General features: G+C 36.2%; 1 protein-coding gene and 1 non-coding gene across 6 annotated transcripts in view; one reads left to right on the top strand and one right to left on the bottom strand.

The window, feature by feature from the left end:
• Positions 1-18720, top strand: part of Atg10 (autophagy related 10) — a 282749-nt gene that overhangs the window by 13595 nt on the left and 250434 nt on the right. For all 5 annotated transcript variants that reach the window (XM_070031160.1, XM_070031162.1, XM_070031157.1 and 2 more), the window contains exon 2: positions 5755-5874. In XM_070031160.1, the coding sequence (XP_069887261.1) occupies positions 5767-5874 (108 nt within the window). In that variant the 5' untranslated portion in view covers positions 5755-5766. The remainder of the gene's footprint in view (positions 1-5754; positions 5875-18720) is intronic.
• Positions 9214-9351, bottom strand: LOC138833055 (small nucleolar RNA SNORA8). Its single transcript, XR_011373772.1, has one exon. It is a non-coding gene; the product is annotated as a small nucleolar RNA SNORA8 (small nucleolar RNA).

Below are 18720 nucleotides of genomic sequence, written 5' to 3'. Positions count from 1 at the left end.
TTAACTTGGGGTCTCTTTCTTTTTTTGGGGGGGGTCTGGTCATGGGGCCTGAACTCTGGACCTGGACGCTGTCCCTCAGCTCTTCAGCTCAAGGCTAGCGCTCTACCACTTGAGCCATGGTGCCACTTCTGGCTTTTTTCTTTTTTTGCTTATGTGGTACTGAAGAATGGAACCCAGGGCCTCATGCATGCAAGGCAAGCACTCTACCACTGAGCTGCCTTCCCAGCCCTTGGGGTCTTTTTCAAAAGATTCCTGTACATTTTGTATTTTTCCTTCAATTTCTTTTCTCCAGTTGGAAAGGGCCAGGTGTCTGTCGTGTTGTTTAAATCTACCCTTCTTTGCTGTTTACTCTATTCTTTCCCAAATCCTTTAGGTTATTACTTTACTAGTCACTTTATCTCTGGCATTTTCAACTTGCCCTCTATATCAATTTAAACATACATTCAAACATCTCCTTCTTAAGCCTGTATGCCACTTCAATGATCAATTTATAACTACTTCCAATTAAGCTTTTAAAAAGTCAAATATTTAAGTAGCTGTACAGAAGAGTTGCCGTTCAACAAAGCAGTTTATGAATACAAAGCATCTTTATCATTGTCACACCTTTCTTCTCAGAGCAAAACAGATAGTCTGTTTTCACAGTCCTGTCACTTTTCATTTTCTTAGCCAACACATCCTGGCTTCTCTTTTCTGACATAGACCACCTAGGAGCCAGTGACTGCTTCAATGTCAAATTCCATGGATGTTTTAGTACTAAATAGTTGCTCTTTTGTTTTGATATTGTAGAGTGGTTTGTTGGTCTTTCCCTGCTCACTCAAAACATTTATCCCTGAGTAACTTTGCCCTTACTAGGATTCCCTCCCAGTGCTTGGTTCTTTATTCTCTAATTCTTTTGTTGTTTTCTCTTTTTCTGTAAGTATCCTAAAAGTTGGTTTCTCTCAGTCTACTACCTTTATCACTATTCACAGAGGTTTTTAACTTTTAATAAGACCCCTTAAATATATGTTGAACATAATGAATTTTTTTATTTTTTTTTACTGTGAAAGAACATAATGAATTTTTGTTAGCAAAATATAACTAGGCATGCACATAACATTTAGTGTAAAGTTTTGTTTAGGGGCTCAAACTCTGGGCCTGGATACTTTCCCTGAGCTCCACCACTTGATCCACAGCACCACTTCTGGATTTTTCTGTCATTAATTGGGGATAAAAGTCTCACAGAATTTCCTGCTGGCTTCTAATCAAAATCCTCATATCTCAGGATCCTGAGAAGCTAGGATTACAGGCGTGAGCCACTGGTGCCTGGGTCTTTCCTTCCTTTTTTTTTTTTTTAATGCTGGTATTGGGCTGGAACTCAAAGCTTTATTCTCTTACTTGGATTTTTTTCAGTCAAACTGATGCTCTATCACTTGAGGTACATTTTTATTTCTGTCTTTTTGCTTGTTAATAGGAAATAAAATTCTCATGGACTTTTCTGCTAGGGCTGGCTTCCAACCTTGATTTTTAGGTCTCAGCCTCTTGAGCAGCTAGGATTACAGTCACAAGCCACAATGCCCATATTGGTGTAAAGTTTCATGTTCTTCCAGACTTCCTGTTAAATATCTGTTATATACATTCTAACTGGATGATATTCATGCTCATGGTTTTAGTTGTCTATTTTATATAGATGACCTCCAAAGTTCTAAGTTGATTTTGGCTTCTGCTCCCTTTCATTGCTTTGCTGTAGATAGCCATGTTCTCTCAGTCATACTACTGCAATAGCTTCCAACTTATCCCCCCTGCCTTCAGGCTTCTTGCCTTTGCAATTTATCCTTCACAGAACCCCCAGTGATATATTTCTCTGACCTTTTCCACTCCAAGCTCTAATTCTCTATTCCTTATGGACAAGCAATCCCAAGTCTTATGTGGTTCACAAGCCACTTTTTGTTGTTCTTGTTGTTGTGGGGCTTGAACTCTGGGCCTGGGCACTTTCACTGTGCTGTTCAGCTCAAGGCAAGTGCTCTACCACTTGAGCCACAGCACCACTTACAAGCCACTTTTTAAGTGGTTCATTACACTTGCAGCTTTGACACCTTCCCATGCATTTCTACTTCACTAGTAAAGATAAACTGCTGTTAAGTATAATTTGCCTCTTCCTCTTACTACATTCTGTATGTCAGGTTTCAGTGTCCTGAACTTGTTTTCTTCTTGATTGGCTTTTATTCATGTACACCTCCTTGTTTAGACCACTGTTCCAGATTCTGCATGCAGTTTTCCACACAGAAAACCCCCTCCTAATTAAAGGTTTCTCGTTACCTTCTTACACTGTCTAGAATTCTGGTACTATCAGGATTGATAGTTGAGAGGCTTATTGAAAAATTTGAGAAGATACTGCTCAGTGATAGACTGCTTAACTAACATAATACCCATAATAACATAGGTTTAATCTGAGGCATTGTAAGAAAATAAACCAAGCTAAGATTACAGGCATATAGTCCTAGCTACTCTGAAGGCTGAGGTCCAAAGATCATGGTTTGAAGACAGTTTGGGCAGAAATGTCCTGGGCTTATATGATGATTTCCCCCACCAATCTTTACAAATGCATCGTCTATAACTAGTACCAAAGCAGTTTCCTTTACTTTTTACAATAACTTCTTTCTTTCTTTCTTTCTCTTTCTTTCTTTCTTTCTTTCTTTCTTTCTTTCTTTCTTTCTTTCTTTCTTTCTTTCTTTCTTTCTTTCTTTCTTTCTCTCTCTTTCACTCTTTCTCTCTTTCTTTCCTTCCTTCCTTCCTTCCTTCCTTCCTTCCTTCCTTCCTTCCTTCCTTCCTTCCTTCCTTCCTTCCTTCCTTTCCTCCTTCTTTCCTTTCTTTCTTCCTTTCTTTCTTTTGTCGGTCATGGGGCTTGAACTCTGGGCCTGGGCACTGTCCCTCAGCTATTTAGCTCAAGGCTAGCGCTGTACCACTTGAGCCACAATGCTACTTCAAGTTTTCTGGTGTTTAATGGGAGATAAAAGTCTTACAGATTTTCCTGACCGGGCTGGCTTTGAACCCCGATCCTCAGATCTCAGCCTCCTGAGTAGCTAAGATTACAGGCGTGAGCCACCATGCCCCGCTTACAATAATTTCTTTTAAAGGTTTCTTTCTTTCTTTTTTTTAAAGTAATTTCTAAGACCACTAACCCTAGAAATCACATGTCTTTCTTTTTAACTTATATTTTATAGATTGTTTAATGTTTGAAGTGCCTATGATGCAAAAATATGGTTTGTAAATGTACATGCAACTGATGAGAACAAACATCCTTCATGATCAACATGCAACAGTTATCAGTCAGTCAGTATTCTGTAGAGAAAATGGAGATATCTAGCAATCTGGCATGTTATTGGATGGGGTTGATTAAGAGAATTTCTAATATATTTGTTTTGTTGCTTATTTTTGTGAGAATATGAGCTCTAACAAGGCAAGGACTATGTATTTTTCAATTTTGTTTAGCCTTTATACACAATTCCTACTTAATTATATGTATCTACTTAATAGATACTTAATATGTAATTATTGGATTGATGAACATATCCTTATGTAAGTTATACTAAATTAAAATAATCAGTACAGCTCATTGACATTGAGACCTTGCAGGTTTGAATCCTTTTCTTTTTGGGGGGAAGGTTACTAGGGAAAAAATACTGGTATTTGCTCGGCATACACTTTTCCAACGAGCCACATTCCCAGCCCCACATAGTTTATATTCTTGAATACATTGATATCCCTTTGTCAACTGAGTAAAGGGGACATGATTCATGTCTCAAGTGGTAAGATCCTAACTTCAATCCACAGTACCTTAAAAATATAATTTCACATTTGAGGAATGGAGTTTACAACAATCTTTGGGATGTGTGGGGATTAAGTGATGATATGAAAAATCTAGTATAGTAATAAACAATAGTCCCAGGGATGCTTATAACTAATAAGTATGTGTACTCATTACCTTGCTCATGTGATTGTAACCCCTCTGTACAGTATTTTCACAATAAAAATCTTATTAAAAATGATGAAACATAGCCTAGATGGGGTGTGGGTACCAGTGGAGAGGGCAAAGGAGAGCATGAAGGAGGTCAAATCTGGTCAACATATTTCATGAACATGAGAAAATAGAACAATGAAGCTTACTGATAATGGTTCTGGAAGGAGGAAAAGGAGATGAGGGAAGAATATAGAGGAGATGAGTCTGACCACAGTCCTTTATATGTATAAATGAATGTGTGAAAACAACCTTTGCTAAATTAATGCTAATAAAAAACTTGGAAAAAATGACAAACAAAAAAAAAGAGGCCTGAGCAATAAGATGTTTGCATTTCCTTTGTGTTCTTTTGATGTTTTGCACAGCCTTCTATAACAAATATATGGATATTTCTCAACATGCCACATTTGTAGATTTGGTAAAGCAAGTAATTAATTAGACGATCCTAATCTTAGACCTTGAAAAATCATTTCAAGCTTTAGAATATCATTTGCTAGAGAGTTGAGCCTTCTAATAAAGTGTGAAGGACAACTCACCTTCATGAATTACTCTTTTTTTTTTTTTTTCCAGTCCTGAGGCTTGAACTCAGGGCCTGGGCACTGTCCCTGAGCTTCTATTGCTCAAGGCTAAGTGCACGACCACTTGGACCACAGTGCCACTTCTGGGTTTTTCTGTTTATGTGGTATTGAGGAATGGAACCCAGGGCTTCATGAATGCTAGGCAAGCACTCTACTACTGAGCCACATTCCCAGCCCATGAATTACCCTTAACACTATAAATATAAGAGCTAAGGTAAGAGGCAGAGAAGGAAGTTTTGAGGAGGCTGTTCCAAAGTACACTATTATCTCACACATGGGTTCAAATTTAAGCCCTTTAAACTAGAGATAGGAGGAGACTTTTGTGCTTGAATTCAGGGCCCGGTGCTTCTCTGAGCTTTTTTGTGCTCAAAGTTAGCATTCTACCACTTGACACACAGTTCTACTTCTGTTTTTTGTGGTTAATTGGAGATAAGAAATCTCTGGGACTTTTCCTGCTGGGATTAGCATTGAATTATAATCCTCAGATCTAGCTAGGATCATAGAAGTTAGCCTGTCAGATACTTTTTTTAAATTTTAAATTAACTTTAGGTTTTACTAAAATATAATAGCCAGGAGTTATACATATTAAACATTACTCTTGTCATTGCAAAGACATATATGCTGGGATGAGGTATAATGAAGTGGTACAATACATGTTTAGCATGTATGAGGGTCAAGTTCCAGCACAGCAAAAGCAAAAAACAAGAAAAACAACAAATCCCAAGATAACCCAAAGGATAGATATGCATTTGTTATAAATCTATGGGCTGGAAATGTGGCTCAGTGGTAGAGTGCTTGGCTTGTATGCATGAAGCCCTGGGTTTGATTCCTCAGCACCACATAAGCAGAAACATCTGGAAGTGGTGCTGTAGCTCAAATGGTAGAGTGCTAGCCTTGAGCTAAAGAGCTGAGGGACAGTATCCAGGCCCAGAGTTCAGGCCCCACGACCAACAACAACAATAAAAAATCTAGGCTTTGGATTTTCATATTGACTTAAAAACACACACAAAATGTGGGTAAAAAGAAAAAGCTGGAATTAGAACATTTATTTTAATGGTCCTTGAGGTCATTTCTCATTGAATAGCCCACATTCTGGTTTGTTTAAATACGAGAGTTAGCAAAAGTCCTTTTAATATTTGTTCTTAAGCTGGTGCTAATACTAAGTTTTAATTTTTATTGCAGGTATTATTTAGCATGGAAAAAGATGATTTCTTTGGAGAAAAAACATTCCAGCATTATTGTGCAGAGTTCATTAAACATTCACAACAGATAGGGGATGGTTGGGAATGGAGAACATCAAAGGTAAGAACAGAGATTTTTATTTTCTATTTCAATGGAGGGTTATTTATTTTTGCCTTATAAAATTTCAGTAATTGAATCTAATATCTAAAAGCTGGGTTGATTTAATGAAAGGCTTAAATTGAAGAGTGTTTTAAAACATGTCTATTTTACTATTTCCACTATAGATACTTGTTATTATTGGGCTAATGAAGTATTATTTAGAAAAGTCCTTTGGTAACCTCTTTTAATAGATAAGAATGCTTAGTATATCAATTATCTCAATGTAAACAGACACTTCCCTTGAGCTTCAAACAGTTTACACTATGCATTTTCTTAGGAAACTATTTTTGTCCAGAGAGCAAAAAGATTATCCTAAAACCAAACCATAGTTAAAATATGAAATTTCAAAATGTAAAGGACAGTTTCTTTCAATAATGTAAACAAAGTGCAAAACTTTTTTTTATTTTTTCAGAAATGTGTATTTCCACATATACAATTAGTCAGATTCTCTGCCCAAAGCCATTTTTAAAGTTCATATTCTTAGAGAATAAATAAGCTTTCTGTATTCGATATTTTATCTGAATTCTGAAAGATGATTAATCCTGATTCTCAGAGGATTAATCTGAGAAACTTGAACAACTTTTAACTGAGTCTCATGATTCAGAATAGTGAGGGAGATTGGGTCTCAATCAGGTCCAGAGTGATTTCATCTTGTATCATATGTCTGTGTTAATCTTTGGCAGAGTTGTTTATGGATGGTTCAAGAATTGTAAGATCCAACTCCCATGGTAGGTTTCAACTCTATTCATTTTGTTGTTGTTGTTGTTGGCCATGGGTCTTGAACTCTGGGCCTGAGCACTGTCTCTCAGCTCTTCAGCTCAAAGCTAGCGCTCTACCACTTGCACTACAACACCACTTCCGGTTTTCTGGTGGTTTATTGGAGATAAGAGTTTCACAGCTTTTCTTGCCCAGGCCGGCTTTGAACCGAGATCCTTAAATCTCAGCCTCCTGAGTAGCTAGGATTATAGGCGTGAGCCACCAGTGCCCAGCTCAGCTCTATTCTATTCTTTTAAGTAGTGATCAGTCTTCAAGTCTCTAGGCAATCCTTCCAGGATTATATATGATCTGTTGGCATCTTTTGCTATTTTTTTCTGAAAAATTAAACATTTAAAAATTGTTATTATAAAGGCAATGTACTGAGAGGTTACAGTTACTTAAGTCAGGTAAAGAGTACATTTCTTCTGGGACAATGTCATCCCTTTCCTGGCTCTCTATGAGTTTTTCTCTCTTATCCCCATTTCTGAATTTTTTGTAGTCTTGTTTATTATTCGTGTTTGAATTTTCATTCAACTTTTTCTTCTTTGATTATTGCTGTTATGTAAAATAACTTTAATTCTTGTATACTGATTTTGTCTCTACTCAGTCATCTTTCTGAATTTTCCTAATAATTGTCATAGTTTTCAGTCATTCCTTTTGAGTCTTCTTAAGTGGAGTGAAGATCATTGGCACTGAAAAGTTTTTTGATTGTTGTTGAACTCCTTGTTATATTCTTCTCTATTTTATGCATTGACTAGAACCCTGTTAAGTAATAATGACAACAAGTCTTTGTTTTGAACCTCATCTTAGTATTAATGTTTATGAATAAGTCTATGTTTCCAGGCAGGGAAATGAATCCAAGGCCTTCTACTTGCTAATTCTACTTCTAAATTTTCTTCTCTTCCTCAGCCCAAGTATAGGATTTATCTTCTTTTGGTTTGTAACAATTTATGAGGTTTTTTCTTGAGAACTTTCCCGCTGTGTGTGTGTGTTTGTTGTGTGGTTGCCAGTCCTAGGGCTTGAATTCAGGGTCTGACCACTGTTCCTGAGCTTTTTTTTCTTCAAGGCTAGTGCCTTGAAGAAATAGAGCCACAGTTCTATTTCTGTTTTTTTGGTGATTAATTGGAGAAGAGAGGCTTATGGACTTTCCTGCCCAGACTGGCTTCAAAAAACAATCCTCAGATCTCAGCTTTCTGAGTAGTTAGGATTACAGCTATAAGCCATAGGAAGTTTTCATTTATTTATTTATTTATTTATTTATTTATTTATTTATTTATTTATTTATTTATTTATTTATTTATTTATTTATTGTGGGTATATTTGTATACTGGCCCTAGGGCTTTGAAGTCAGGGCCTGAGAGTTATTCCTGAGCTTCTTTTGCTCAAGGCTAGCAATCTACCACTTGAGCCATAGCTCCACTTTTGGTTTTTTTTTTTTTTTTGAGTAGTTTATTGGAGGTATGAGTCTAACAGAGTTGGCTGGCTGTGAGAATGGCAATCCTCTGATCTCAGCCTCTTAAGTAGCTAGGATTACAGCCACCAGCCCCTAGTGCATGCTTGGCTAAATAAATTTTATTTTTATCTTAGACTAGAGGCAAGATGGTCACCTTTTCAGTGACCTAGCAGAATAGAGGAAGAAAATGTAGGGAGGGATCTAGGACTGAATGTGTTTGTGCTGTGGATGAAGGAAGCTGTATCTTTCAAGAGATTCTTCGCTGATGTTGTGAAATAGTATCCCAAGAATCAGTTTTCATGGTTTTGTTTAATTGTTGGCTTTTCTCCAAAAGGTGTGACTAAATTTAGTTTCTTGGCTGCTCGGTTAGGAAAGGTCACTACCCTTTGGAGTAAGAGTTATACCTTTATATAGGGATAATCTTTCAAGTGGGGGTAAGCCAATAGAGAGTACCAAAATAAAATGAAACACAATTTAGAGAACATATCTGAAGCTCTAGGGTGATGACTACAGACTCAAATGTCTATGGTGATCAGAGACTAGGACCTGTTCTATGGCTATCCAGATAGATTGCCTGCAATTTGTGGATTGCCAGGTTGGAAACATGGGCTATAAATTTTAGCAGACTTTTGATATTTCAAGAAAAGTAAAATCTTTCAGATTTAGGAGGCAAAATCTCTGAATTTAAAATTTTGACAAATAATTTAAAAAGATATATTTCAAACATAGTGAAGATAAAACCAAAACCAAACATGTAGGTATGGCATGATATGCAGGATACGAATGGTTATTTTATAACTTCTGAGATTGTCTGCATAGGCTGACTGGTTTCTTTTTATAAATTAATTTTTATTATTGTTAAGTGTATGTACAAAGAGATTTCAGTTCAACGTGTCATGTTAGTACAATGTATCTTTCCTTCCCTCCTTCCTTCCTTCCCTCCCTCCCTCCCTCCCTCCCTCTCGCTTTCCTTCCTTCCTTCCTTCCTTCCTCCCTCCCTCCCTCCCTCCCTCCCTCCCTCTCTTCCTTCCTCCTCCCTCCCTCCTTCCTTCCTTCCTTCTTTCCTTCCCTCCTTCCTTTCTTTTTTTTTATATTGTATCAATAGAAATACCAGGTTTACCATGGACAAAGCCAAGAAAACCAATGATGCCAGATATTGAATTTCTATTGCACTGTCCTTTGAACACATCAGCAGGAGGTATTGCTGAGTGCAGATACCTTACAGTGCAATCCTTCCTTCCTTCCTTCCTTCCTTCCTTCCTTCCTTCCTTCCTTCCTTCCTTCCTTCCTTTCTTTCTTTCTTTCTTTCTTTCTTTCTTTCTTCCTTCCTTCCTTCCTTCGTTTCTTTCTTTCTTTCTTTCTTTCTTTCTTTCTTTCTTTCTTTCTTTCTTTCTTTCTTTCTTTCTTTCTTTCTTTCTTTCCCTTCCTTCCTTCCTTCCTTCTTTCCTTCCTTCCTTCCTTCCTTCCTTCCTTCCTTCCTTCCTTCTCTCTCTCTCCCTCCCTCCCTCTCTTTCCCTCTCACTCTTTCTCTCTTTCTTTCTCTCTCTCTTTCTTTCTTTCTTTTTCTTTCTTTCTTTCTTTCTTTCTTTCTTTCTTTCTTTCTTTCTTTCTTTCTTTCTTTCTTTCTTTCCTTCCTTCCTTTCTCTCTCTCTTTCTTTCTTTCTTTCTTTTCTCTCTGCCTGTCCTGGGGCTGAATTTAGGGCCTGGGCACTGTCTCTGAACTTCTTTATGCTCACGGCTAGGGTTCTATAATTGAGCCACAGTGCCTTTTTGCAGCTTTTTGGGTAGTTTAGTGGAGATAAGAGTCTCAGAGACTTTCCTACCCAGGTTAACTTTGAACCATGATCCTCAGATCTCAGCCTCCAGAGTATCTAGAATTACAGGCATGAGCCATTGGTGTCTGCCTTATAATGCCTCTTGAAGAGTGACTGGTTTCTTGTTCAGTTGTACCTGATTTTATATTGCTGACTTAGCAAAAGGATTCCAGGCTGCTTCTACTCTAGTTCAAGTCTGTGTAGCTTCTCAGTAAAGTAATTTTAACAGCCTACCAACATCTTATAATTTATTTAAAAAATATCAGTTACAGTTAACCTTTCATTTTTTAATTTTTATTTTGTAAAACTGGTGGATTGGATCTAGGGCCTTGAGCAGGCTAGGCAAGCACACAGTTCTAATGTATCTCTGATGAAGTCTCATTTTCAGCATGATTTCTTTGTCTTCAGATTGATCTCAATTTATTTTATAATAGAATATTATAGAAACTTCATAACAGGATGTTCAATGTTTCACACAGTGGCTTCCTGCTACCCTTCCAGCTTCACTGTCCACTCTAAAACTCATTTCCTTCCATTATTTTCCCACATTCCCAGAAATGAAGGTAAAGCTATTTTGAAAAAAAGAAGTGATTTTTTTTTCAGTGCTAGAGAACAAAAAAAGTATCATTAGGGAACCATAACTTTTGATAACTCTCCAAAAAGGTAGAAAATAGATAGATTGGAAAAGCCAGATTCCAAATCAGTGTTTACAGAAGGCTGTGTAAGTGTAGGAGGGTTGGAAACAGAAAGGGAGTGCTCCAAGTTCAGAGATTTTGAACTCAAACTCAGTTTTTTTCTCTCATTTTTATAAACTGTTTTTTAGTAAAAATATTAAGCTAACAAACTTTAATTAAAGCCTTTTTCCACTAAATTTTGGATAATCAGTATCTTCTTTTGTCACAGTAATGCATAAGATTTACTTTAGCCTTTGTGGTTTACAGTTTTGTTTTGTTTTGTTTTTTTTAATCTATTAACCCTTCAAGTATGACAGTGACCTTAACTAAAGATGTAGGAGGTGGGTCTATGTGTTCAAGTGTTTAAATTGTGCTATTTGAATTATAACATATCTTCTAGTCATTTTGTGTTTTATCTTTGATTTGAGAATTAGCTCCCATGTTATCAGAATGTATATCTGCTCACATTTCATGTTCAAAACATGGCTATAAACATGAAGACCAAACCCATAGTGACAATGACCACACAGAAATATGTTTGCTCAGCTTTAAAATGTGAAAACTTGACATAAAGGTTTCTCGAGCAAGATACTCTTTTGCCTTTTGAGTCAAGTAGAATGTGTTTGTAAAGATGAGATAATGAATTATCATCTTTGATTATTTTCAGTGATATACATGAATATGAATGACAAGTATAAAGTGTTTTTCTTTTTTTTCTTTTTTTCTTTTTGGTCCAGTCGTGGGGCCTGAACTCTGGGCCTGGGCGCTGTCCCTTAGCTCTTCAGCTCAAGGCTAGCGCTCTACCACTTGAGCCACAGCGCCACTTCTGGCTTTTTTACTTTTTGCTTATGTGGTGCTGAAGAATCAAACCCAGGGCCTCAGGCATGCAAGGCAAGCGCTCTACCACTGAGCCACCTTCCCAGCCCATAAAGTGTTTTTCTAAAGGGATACAAATTTAAATAAAACTGGTTAACATCCACAAAATGTTATTTGTGATCATATTTGATTGTTAAATATAAAATGACTAATATAAAAATCATAGGAAAACTTAATATGTAGCTTATCTACCCAACAGTTATTTGAAATATAATTCAGAAAAAGCAGTTGAACTGTTATGACTATTAAAGTTTAAATACAATTAATAAAAGAAAGAAAGAAGGGAAGGAAGGAAGAAAGGAAGGAAGGAAGGAAGGAAGAAAGAAAGAAAGAAAGAAAGAAAGCAAGAAAGAAAGAAAGAAAGAAAGAAAGAAAGAAAGCAAGAAAGAAAGAAGGCCAGGTGCTGGTGGCTCACGCCTATAATCCTAGCTACTCAGGAAGCTGAGATCTGAGGATCGAGGTTCAAAGCCAGCCCAGGCAGGAAAGGCTGTAAGACTCTTATCTGCAATAAACCACTCAGAAAACTGGAAGTTGCACTGTGGTTCAAGTGGTAGAGTGCTAACCTTGAGCTGAAGAGCTGAGGGATGGTGCCTAGGCCCAGAGTTCAAGCCCCATGATAAGAAAGAAAGAAAGAAAGAAAGAAAGAAAGAAAGAAAGAAAGAAAGAAAGAAAGAAAGAAAGAAAGAAAGAGAAAGAGAGAGAGAAAGAGAGAGAAAGAAAGAAAGAAAGAAGGAAAGAAAGAAGGAAAGAAAAGAAAAATGGTAGAATCAAATGTATAAATCATGAATATTTTCTTACAGTTCCCCCTAACATCACATGATAAATGGATGTATATTATAGTGGATCATAAAAATATATGTACAAGCATCTTTATTCAATGATGTTTGATCATTATTTTAGTTTTTAGAGCCTGCATAAAGAATCCCTAACATTATCTAGACAGAGACATAAAAAATATCAAATAGTTCTTTTACTTTTGTGTATTAATGGATTTGTACATATATATGTGATGTTAGTGCTGTGGCTTACAGTGGTAGAGCACTAGCCTTGAGTGAAAAAGCTTAGGGGTAGCATCCAAGATCTGAGTTTAAACCCTATGACTGAGAGAGAGAGAGAGAGAAAGAGAGAGAGAGAGAGATGAAGGGAGGAAGGAAGGAAGAGCATGTAACAACCGGAGTTCAAGCCCCAGTACCTGCACCAAAAATAAATAAACATATATCTGATTGCATATTAAAATAGGCTGCTATTGTAGCTTAGAGATAGAATATCTGTTTAGGATGTACAAGGCCCTAGGTTCAATTCCCTAGTACTTCAAAAACAACAACTAAATCTACTTCAAATCAGCTTACCTTCTAGAATCCCCTTCTACCTTATTATTATTATAATTATAATTATTATTATGGTGTTGGGACTTGAACTCAGGGCCTGTACTTTTTTTAAATTTTAAAGTATAACTTTTTTCTTTTTTTTTTAATTGTGAAAATACTTTACAGAGGGGTTACAATTACATGGGCAAGATAATGAGTACATTTCTTATCAAGCATTGTAGCCTCCTCCTTTGTTTCCCCTTCCCATCCCTTCCCATCCTCCCCCCCCCAAGCCTCCCTGCCCCCCACCAAAGTTGTAAAGTTCATTTTCGACATAACGACTTGTATATCTCATTGTTGCAATGGATCAACCTGTATCCCTATTTAAACAATTTGTTTTTTCCCTTCCCCTCCACAAATTATACTGACATCAAATACAGTGAAAGTAGGGGTTATACTGTGGGGGAGGAACATACAGAGCAACAAAGAAATAATCTTATAAATGTGTTAGAAACAAATCACCTGAAAGAAAAAAAAAACTTTTGAATACATATCTTAGGGTTCATTTCCCTAACATCACCTTATCTGACCTTTTCTGCTTGACTCAGACATATACTAGATATTGCAAATAAGGGAAACCATGGGACCTATGTTTCTTTGGGCCTGGCTTACTTCACTTAATATAATTTTTTTCCAAGTCTTTCCATTTCCTAACAAATGGGGCAATGTCATTCTTTCTGATGGAGGCATAGAATTCCATGTGTATATATACCACATTTTCTTGATCTATTCATCAGGGCCTGTACTTTTGATTAGCTTTTTAACTCAAAGCTGGTACCACTTGAGCTACACCTCCACTTTCACAATTTTTTTTTTTTGGTCGTGGGGCGTGAACTCTGGGCCTGGGCACTGTCCCTCAGCTCTTCAGCTCAAGGCTAGTGCTCTACTACTTGAGCCACAGTGCCACTTCTGGCTTTTTCTGCTTATGAGGAATCGAACCCAGGGCCTCAAGCATGCAAGGCAAGCACTCTACCACTGAGCCACCTTCCCAGCCCCACTTTCACATTTTGCTGGTTAATTAGATGTAAGATTCTTGGGTCAGTCTTTCTAGGCTGACTTCAATTTGGGATAGTCATGTATCAGACACATGAATGTTTAGGAATTACAAGTATAAGCCACCAGTACTCAGTCTTGGTTTTGTTTTTTAATTTAAGATCTCAGTTATGTGATTCTGGCTTTCAGAGCTTATTTATAAAATAATTTCTCATAGAGTTTTTTCAATGTCTTTCATTTTTGTATAGTGGAAACAGAGAGACCATTTTAACACAGAAAATATCCTAATTTATTTGATTAGATTATTTATTTATGCTGATCTTGGACTCAGGCCTGGGCACTGACCCCTGCTTGAGTCACAACTCCATTTACAGCTTTAAGGTGATTAATTGGCCCTAAGATTCTCATGAACTTTTCTGTCTGAGATGGCTTCAAATAGTGATCCTCAGAACTCAGCCTTCTGAGTAGCTCTGATTTACAGGCTTGAGCCACTTGCACCCTGTTATTTGATTAGATTTTATAAAATTAGTAGTAGGTCATTTTGTAAGTGATTTTTTTTTTTTTTGTCAATTCTGGGGCTTGAACTCAGCATCTGGGCACTGTCCCTGAACCACAGTACCACTTTCTTCTTTTTCTGTTTATGTGATACCGAGGAATAGAACCCAGGGCTTCATGAATGCTGCTAGGCAAGAACTCTACCACCAAGCCACATTCACAGCCCTATAAGTTATTCTTAAGACTTAAAAAAAGCCTCTCCCCTCTATTAAACCCTTCTTTCGTTAAACCTATGTGATTATATTTGAAATATACATGGCAATACATCAGAAATATTTCATTAGCCTCATAAGTTACAAAATGGTTATTGAAAGTGCTTGTTTTCTAATTTATATAGAGTAAAAAATTAAAATGTAATTATTCTCTAAGTACAAATTTAAACTGGTTTATGATTTATTTCTTGAAAGTATCTTTCTTGGTAATTCACACTGCTTTTTTTAAAAAAATCTTTCACCCTTATGCTAAGAGTATCAAGTTCATATTTTAAAAATAGATTCTAAAATATCTCCATATTTTACTTTATTCCTTCATTACTACCTGAGTACAAAGCTCACCATGCCTATAAGTTCTGTTATCCTGCTGAATTTCATACCACATTTATTTACATAGCTCTCTTATTTTTAACATCTTATGAAAAAAATTGTAAGTGTACAAAAGTAAAGAGAATATTTTAATGAATTCTCATGTACCAATCACGTAACTTCCACAATTACCAGCACACAGCCAGAAAGTGTTTTAAAGCATCTGTGGCATATCTAAAGTGATGTAATAGATCTCAATTTAATTAACTTGGCTTCCTTTATTTCCCCCATATGTCTTAAAATTATGGATTCTTCAAATACATTCTGCAAATTTATTTATTTATTATTATTATTATTTTTGGGTCCGGTCGTGGGGCCTGAACTCTGAGCCTGGACGCTGCCCCTCAGCTCTTCAGCTCTAGGCTAGCACTCTACTACTTGATCCACAGTGCCACTTCTGGCTTTTTAATTTTTGCTTATGTGGTGCTGAGGAATCCAACCCAGGGCCTCATGCATGCAAGGCAAGCACTCTACCACTGAGCCACCTTCCCAGCCCTGTAAATTTATTTGTCATTATATATTGAAATAAATGAAAATAAGAAAAAAACCTTAGAGACAAGAAATAATATTCCTATAATTTTTATTTTCTTATTCTTTAGATTGATAAAAATACACATATTAAATATTGACTCAACCATTTTTTTTTGACTCAACCATTTTTAAGTGTACAGTTCAGTAGAGTGGAGTACATTCACACTGTTACATAACCAAGTTCTAGAACTCCTCCTTGTTCCTACTATCCACCCATCTACTTTCTGTATCTGTGATTGGACTTTTTTTTTTGTCAGTCGTGGGGATTGAACTCTGGGCTTAGGTGCTGTCCCTGCACTCTTCAGCTCAAGATTAGCTCTCTACCGCTTGAGCCACAGTGCCATTTCCCGTTTTCTATTGGTTTATTGGAGATAAGAGTCTCATGGACTTGTTGCCCTGGCTGGCTTTGAACCACGATCCTCAGGTCTCAGCCTCCTGAGTAGCTAGGATTACAGGAGTGAGCCACTGATGCCCAGCTTATGGTTTGACTTTTATATTTGTCTTTTTATGACTGTCTTCTTTGTTCCATATCCTCAATGTTAGTCTATTATTTCCGTAAATTATTCAAGCTTTCATGAAATACCTAGGAGAGAATTGGGAGTAAATTTCTGATGGTAGCATTTTGTGTCACATAGTTTGTTCTTTTAAGAGACTGCATTCTTTTATTTTTGCATCACATTAATAAAATGATTAAGAATATTTTTCATGTATGTCTGATGACTGATTCTTCACTAAGTCTCATTTTGATCATAATATATAAATCCAAATGAGTATTTCTCTGAACATTTTCAAATTGTAGACTAAAGAATAGAATTCCTCCTTTAGTTTGTCTGCCCCTCACTTTTTTTCCCCCTTTTCGGAACAGTTTTACTATATGCATCCCAGACTATATGCTTCCCAGACTTGAACTCCTTGGTACTCTGTGGATCCTCTGCCTTAATTCCTGAGTAGCTGTGACTGCAAGTGTGCACACATGTCAAACAACCTATTCAGTTTGTTCTACTTGCACATTATTATGCATTATACTGTTAGAAGTAATTATTTTTATTTTAAAGGTAAAATATTAAGTATCCACTTAAAATTTTATACTCAATATAAGATGGAAATTCAGTGACCATTTTTTTTAATGCCCCGTGGATTGAACTCAAGCCCTCATACTTGCTAAGGAGATGCTCTACAACATAAGCCACTCTATCAGCTCAGAAACAATTTTAAAATTCACTGAAAAAAATAGACATTTCCTATGGTTTTATAGGAATAAGTTATTTTATGTCAGTAACAAATAAATGTATGTATTGGCTCAGTGAAGAACCTTCAGTTTGAGTTTAATGTCAGCCTGGGCTGCATGGGAAAACCTTTTCTCACTAAACAAATGAATGGCAACAACAAGAGCAAAAAAAAAAAAGTTCATTTGCTGAACTGTTATTCTACCAGTTTGTTTTGTAGATTTCTTTATATGCTCACATTAATAATCCTTATAAGGGTATTATGAGCATGATACTGCTACTGAGTAGTGGTATATTTGTTTAAATAATCTACTGTGAGTTAATGAGATATCATTTATGGCTGCAAATGTCACTAGAAAAAGATTAAATATATTGCATTTATATCATATCTTGATGAGACTAAAGTAGTTTTTTTTTCAAGTTTATCTTTGGAGATTAAGAGAAAAATGTACTTGGAACTATGTGCTGTGTTTTTATAATAAATATTGAATCCTAGTCAATTACACTAGATTCTTTCATTCATAATTTATTGAGTTTTATGATATGATTTGTCTCTTAAGTATATGCAAATCTTAAGCAATCATTTTAAGAACAGGTTGTATCACTTGTGAATTAAATACTTCTGAACATCATTTATAAAGATTATCAAGAATATGTAGAAAAGCTGTAAAACTTGACATATTTATAAATTAAAATTTCAATAGTGGTCATAATTGTGTATGTTTAACAAATAAGAGCACATGCTTAGGTACAGTGATGGTTTGGCTCACTGGACAGGCTACATTTCAAAAAGCCCTGTGAAGTTATTTTTACATTGCAGAGCTTATCAAGCCTTGAATATATAACAAACCTTGACTCTCTATATCTATCTATCTATCTATCTATCTATCTATCTATCTATCTATCTATCTATCTCCTTGAATCTCTATAGCTATCTATGTATACATATCTCCAAATTATTGTTATAATAAATAGAATTGTCAAGTGAATTATAATATGCCTGTCAATATAATGGTTGAGCTTTTTAGTTTTGTTTTGTAGGTAACAAAATCAAAATTATGTGAACACAAATGAGTACAAATTTAATGGTATAAAGTTGAAGAGCCATTATACATCTTGTTCTGCAGTATTGGTGATTTTACCATTGAGGCCAAATTGCTCTAAGACTCCCCTAAACCCTATGCTTACTGTTTTCTAGAGACAGAGCCTCTGGCTCCAATCTTGTGATCTTTCCTACCCTCCTAAGTGCTGGGATCACAGCATAACTGGCAATTGTAGTGTACACTAATAATGTTTGGTTACTGATAGAGTTTTGATTTGTTTTTAAGTTTTTTTTTTTTTTTTGTCGGTCGTGGGGCTTGAACTCTGGGCCTGGGCGCTGTCCCTCAGCTCTTCAGCTCAAGGGGAGCGCTCTACCACTTGAGCTACGCGCCACTTCCTGTTTTTAAGTTTTAATGACAGATCATTTTTTCCTCCTGGTTGCCTATGAGTTTCAATTAAATCTTGTAGATTTGGGAGCCTTTTTTTCTACTTCTGGTAATCTGCCTATCTGATCTAATTTGAGTTAACTTCATACTTGGAGGTAGAAAATAGCTTCTTATAATTTCTTATCCCCAAGACCATAGAGGATGTTTCCAAGTATACACAACATTCTGATCATGATTATTTGTGAAAATTGAAGGGGGAAATCACTAGTTATCATACCAGCTTAATATAATTATGATTATTTTGTTTAGTCTCCTTATTTGTAGGCTTTCATTGATTTCATAGATAAACAACTGTTGCTATATTTCCCAGTTGGGACTTAATTGATTCTTCTTTTTTTTTAAAATTTATTTATTTTTATTGTGAGAATACTGTATAGAGGAGTTACAACTACATGGGCAAGATAAGAGTACATTTGTTATCAAACATTGTTGCCTCCTCATTGTTTCCCCTTCCCATCCCTTCCCATACTCTTCCCCTCCCCCCCATCCGATCC

This window comes from Dipodomys merriami, unplaced genomic scaffold (genome assembly GCF_024711535.1).
Source record: "Dipodomys merriami isolate MVZ:Mamm:240054 unplaced genomic scaffold, mDipMer1.0.p SCAF_20, whole genome shotgun sequence".
NCBI classification, from domain to species: Eukaryota; Metazoa; Chordata; class Mammalia; order Rodentia; family Heteromyidae; genus Dipodomys; species Dipodomys merriami.
Note: the sequence above shows the minus strand (reverse complement) of the source record. Positions and strands in the feature narration are given on the sequence as shown.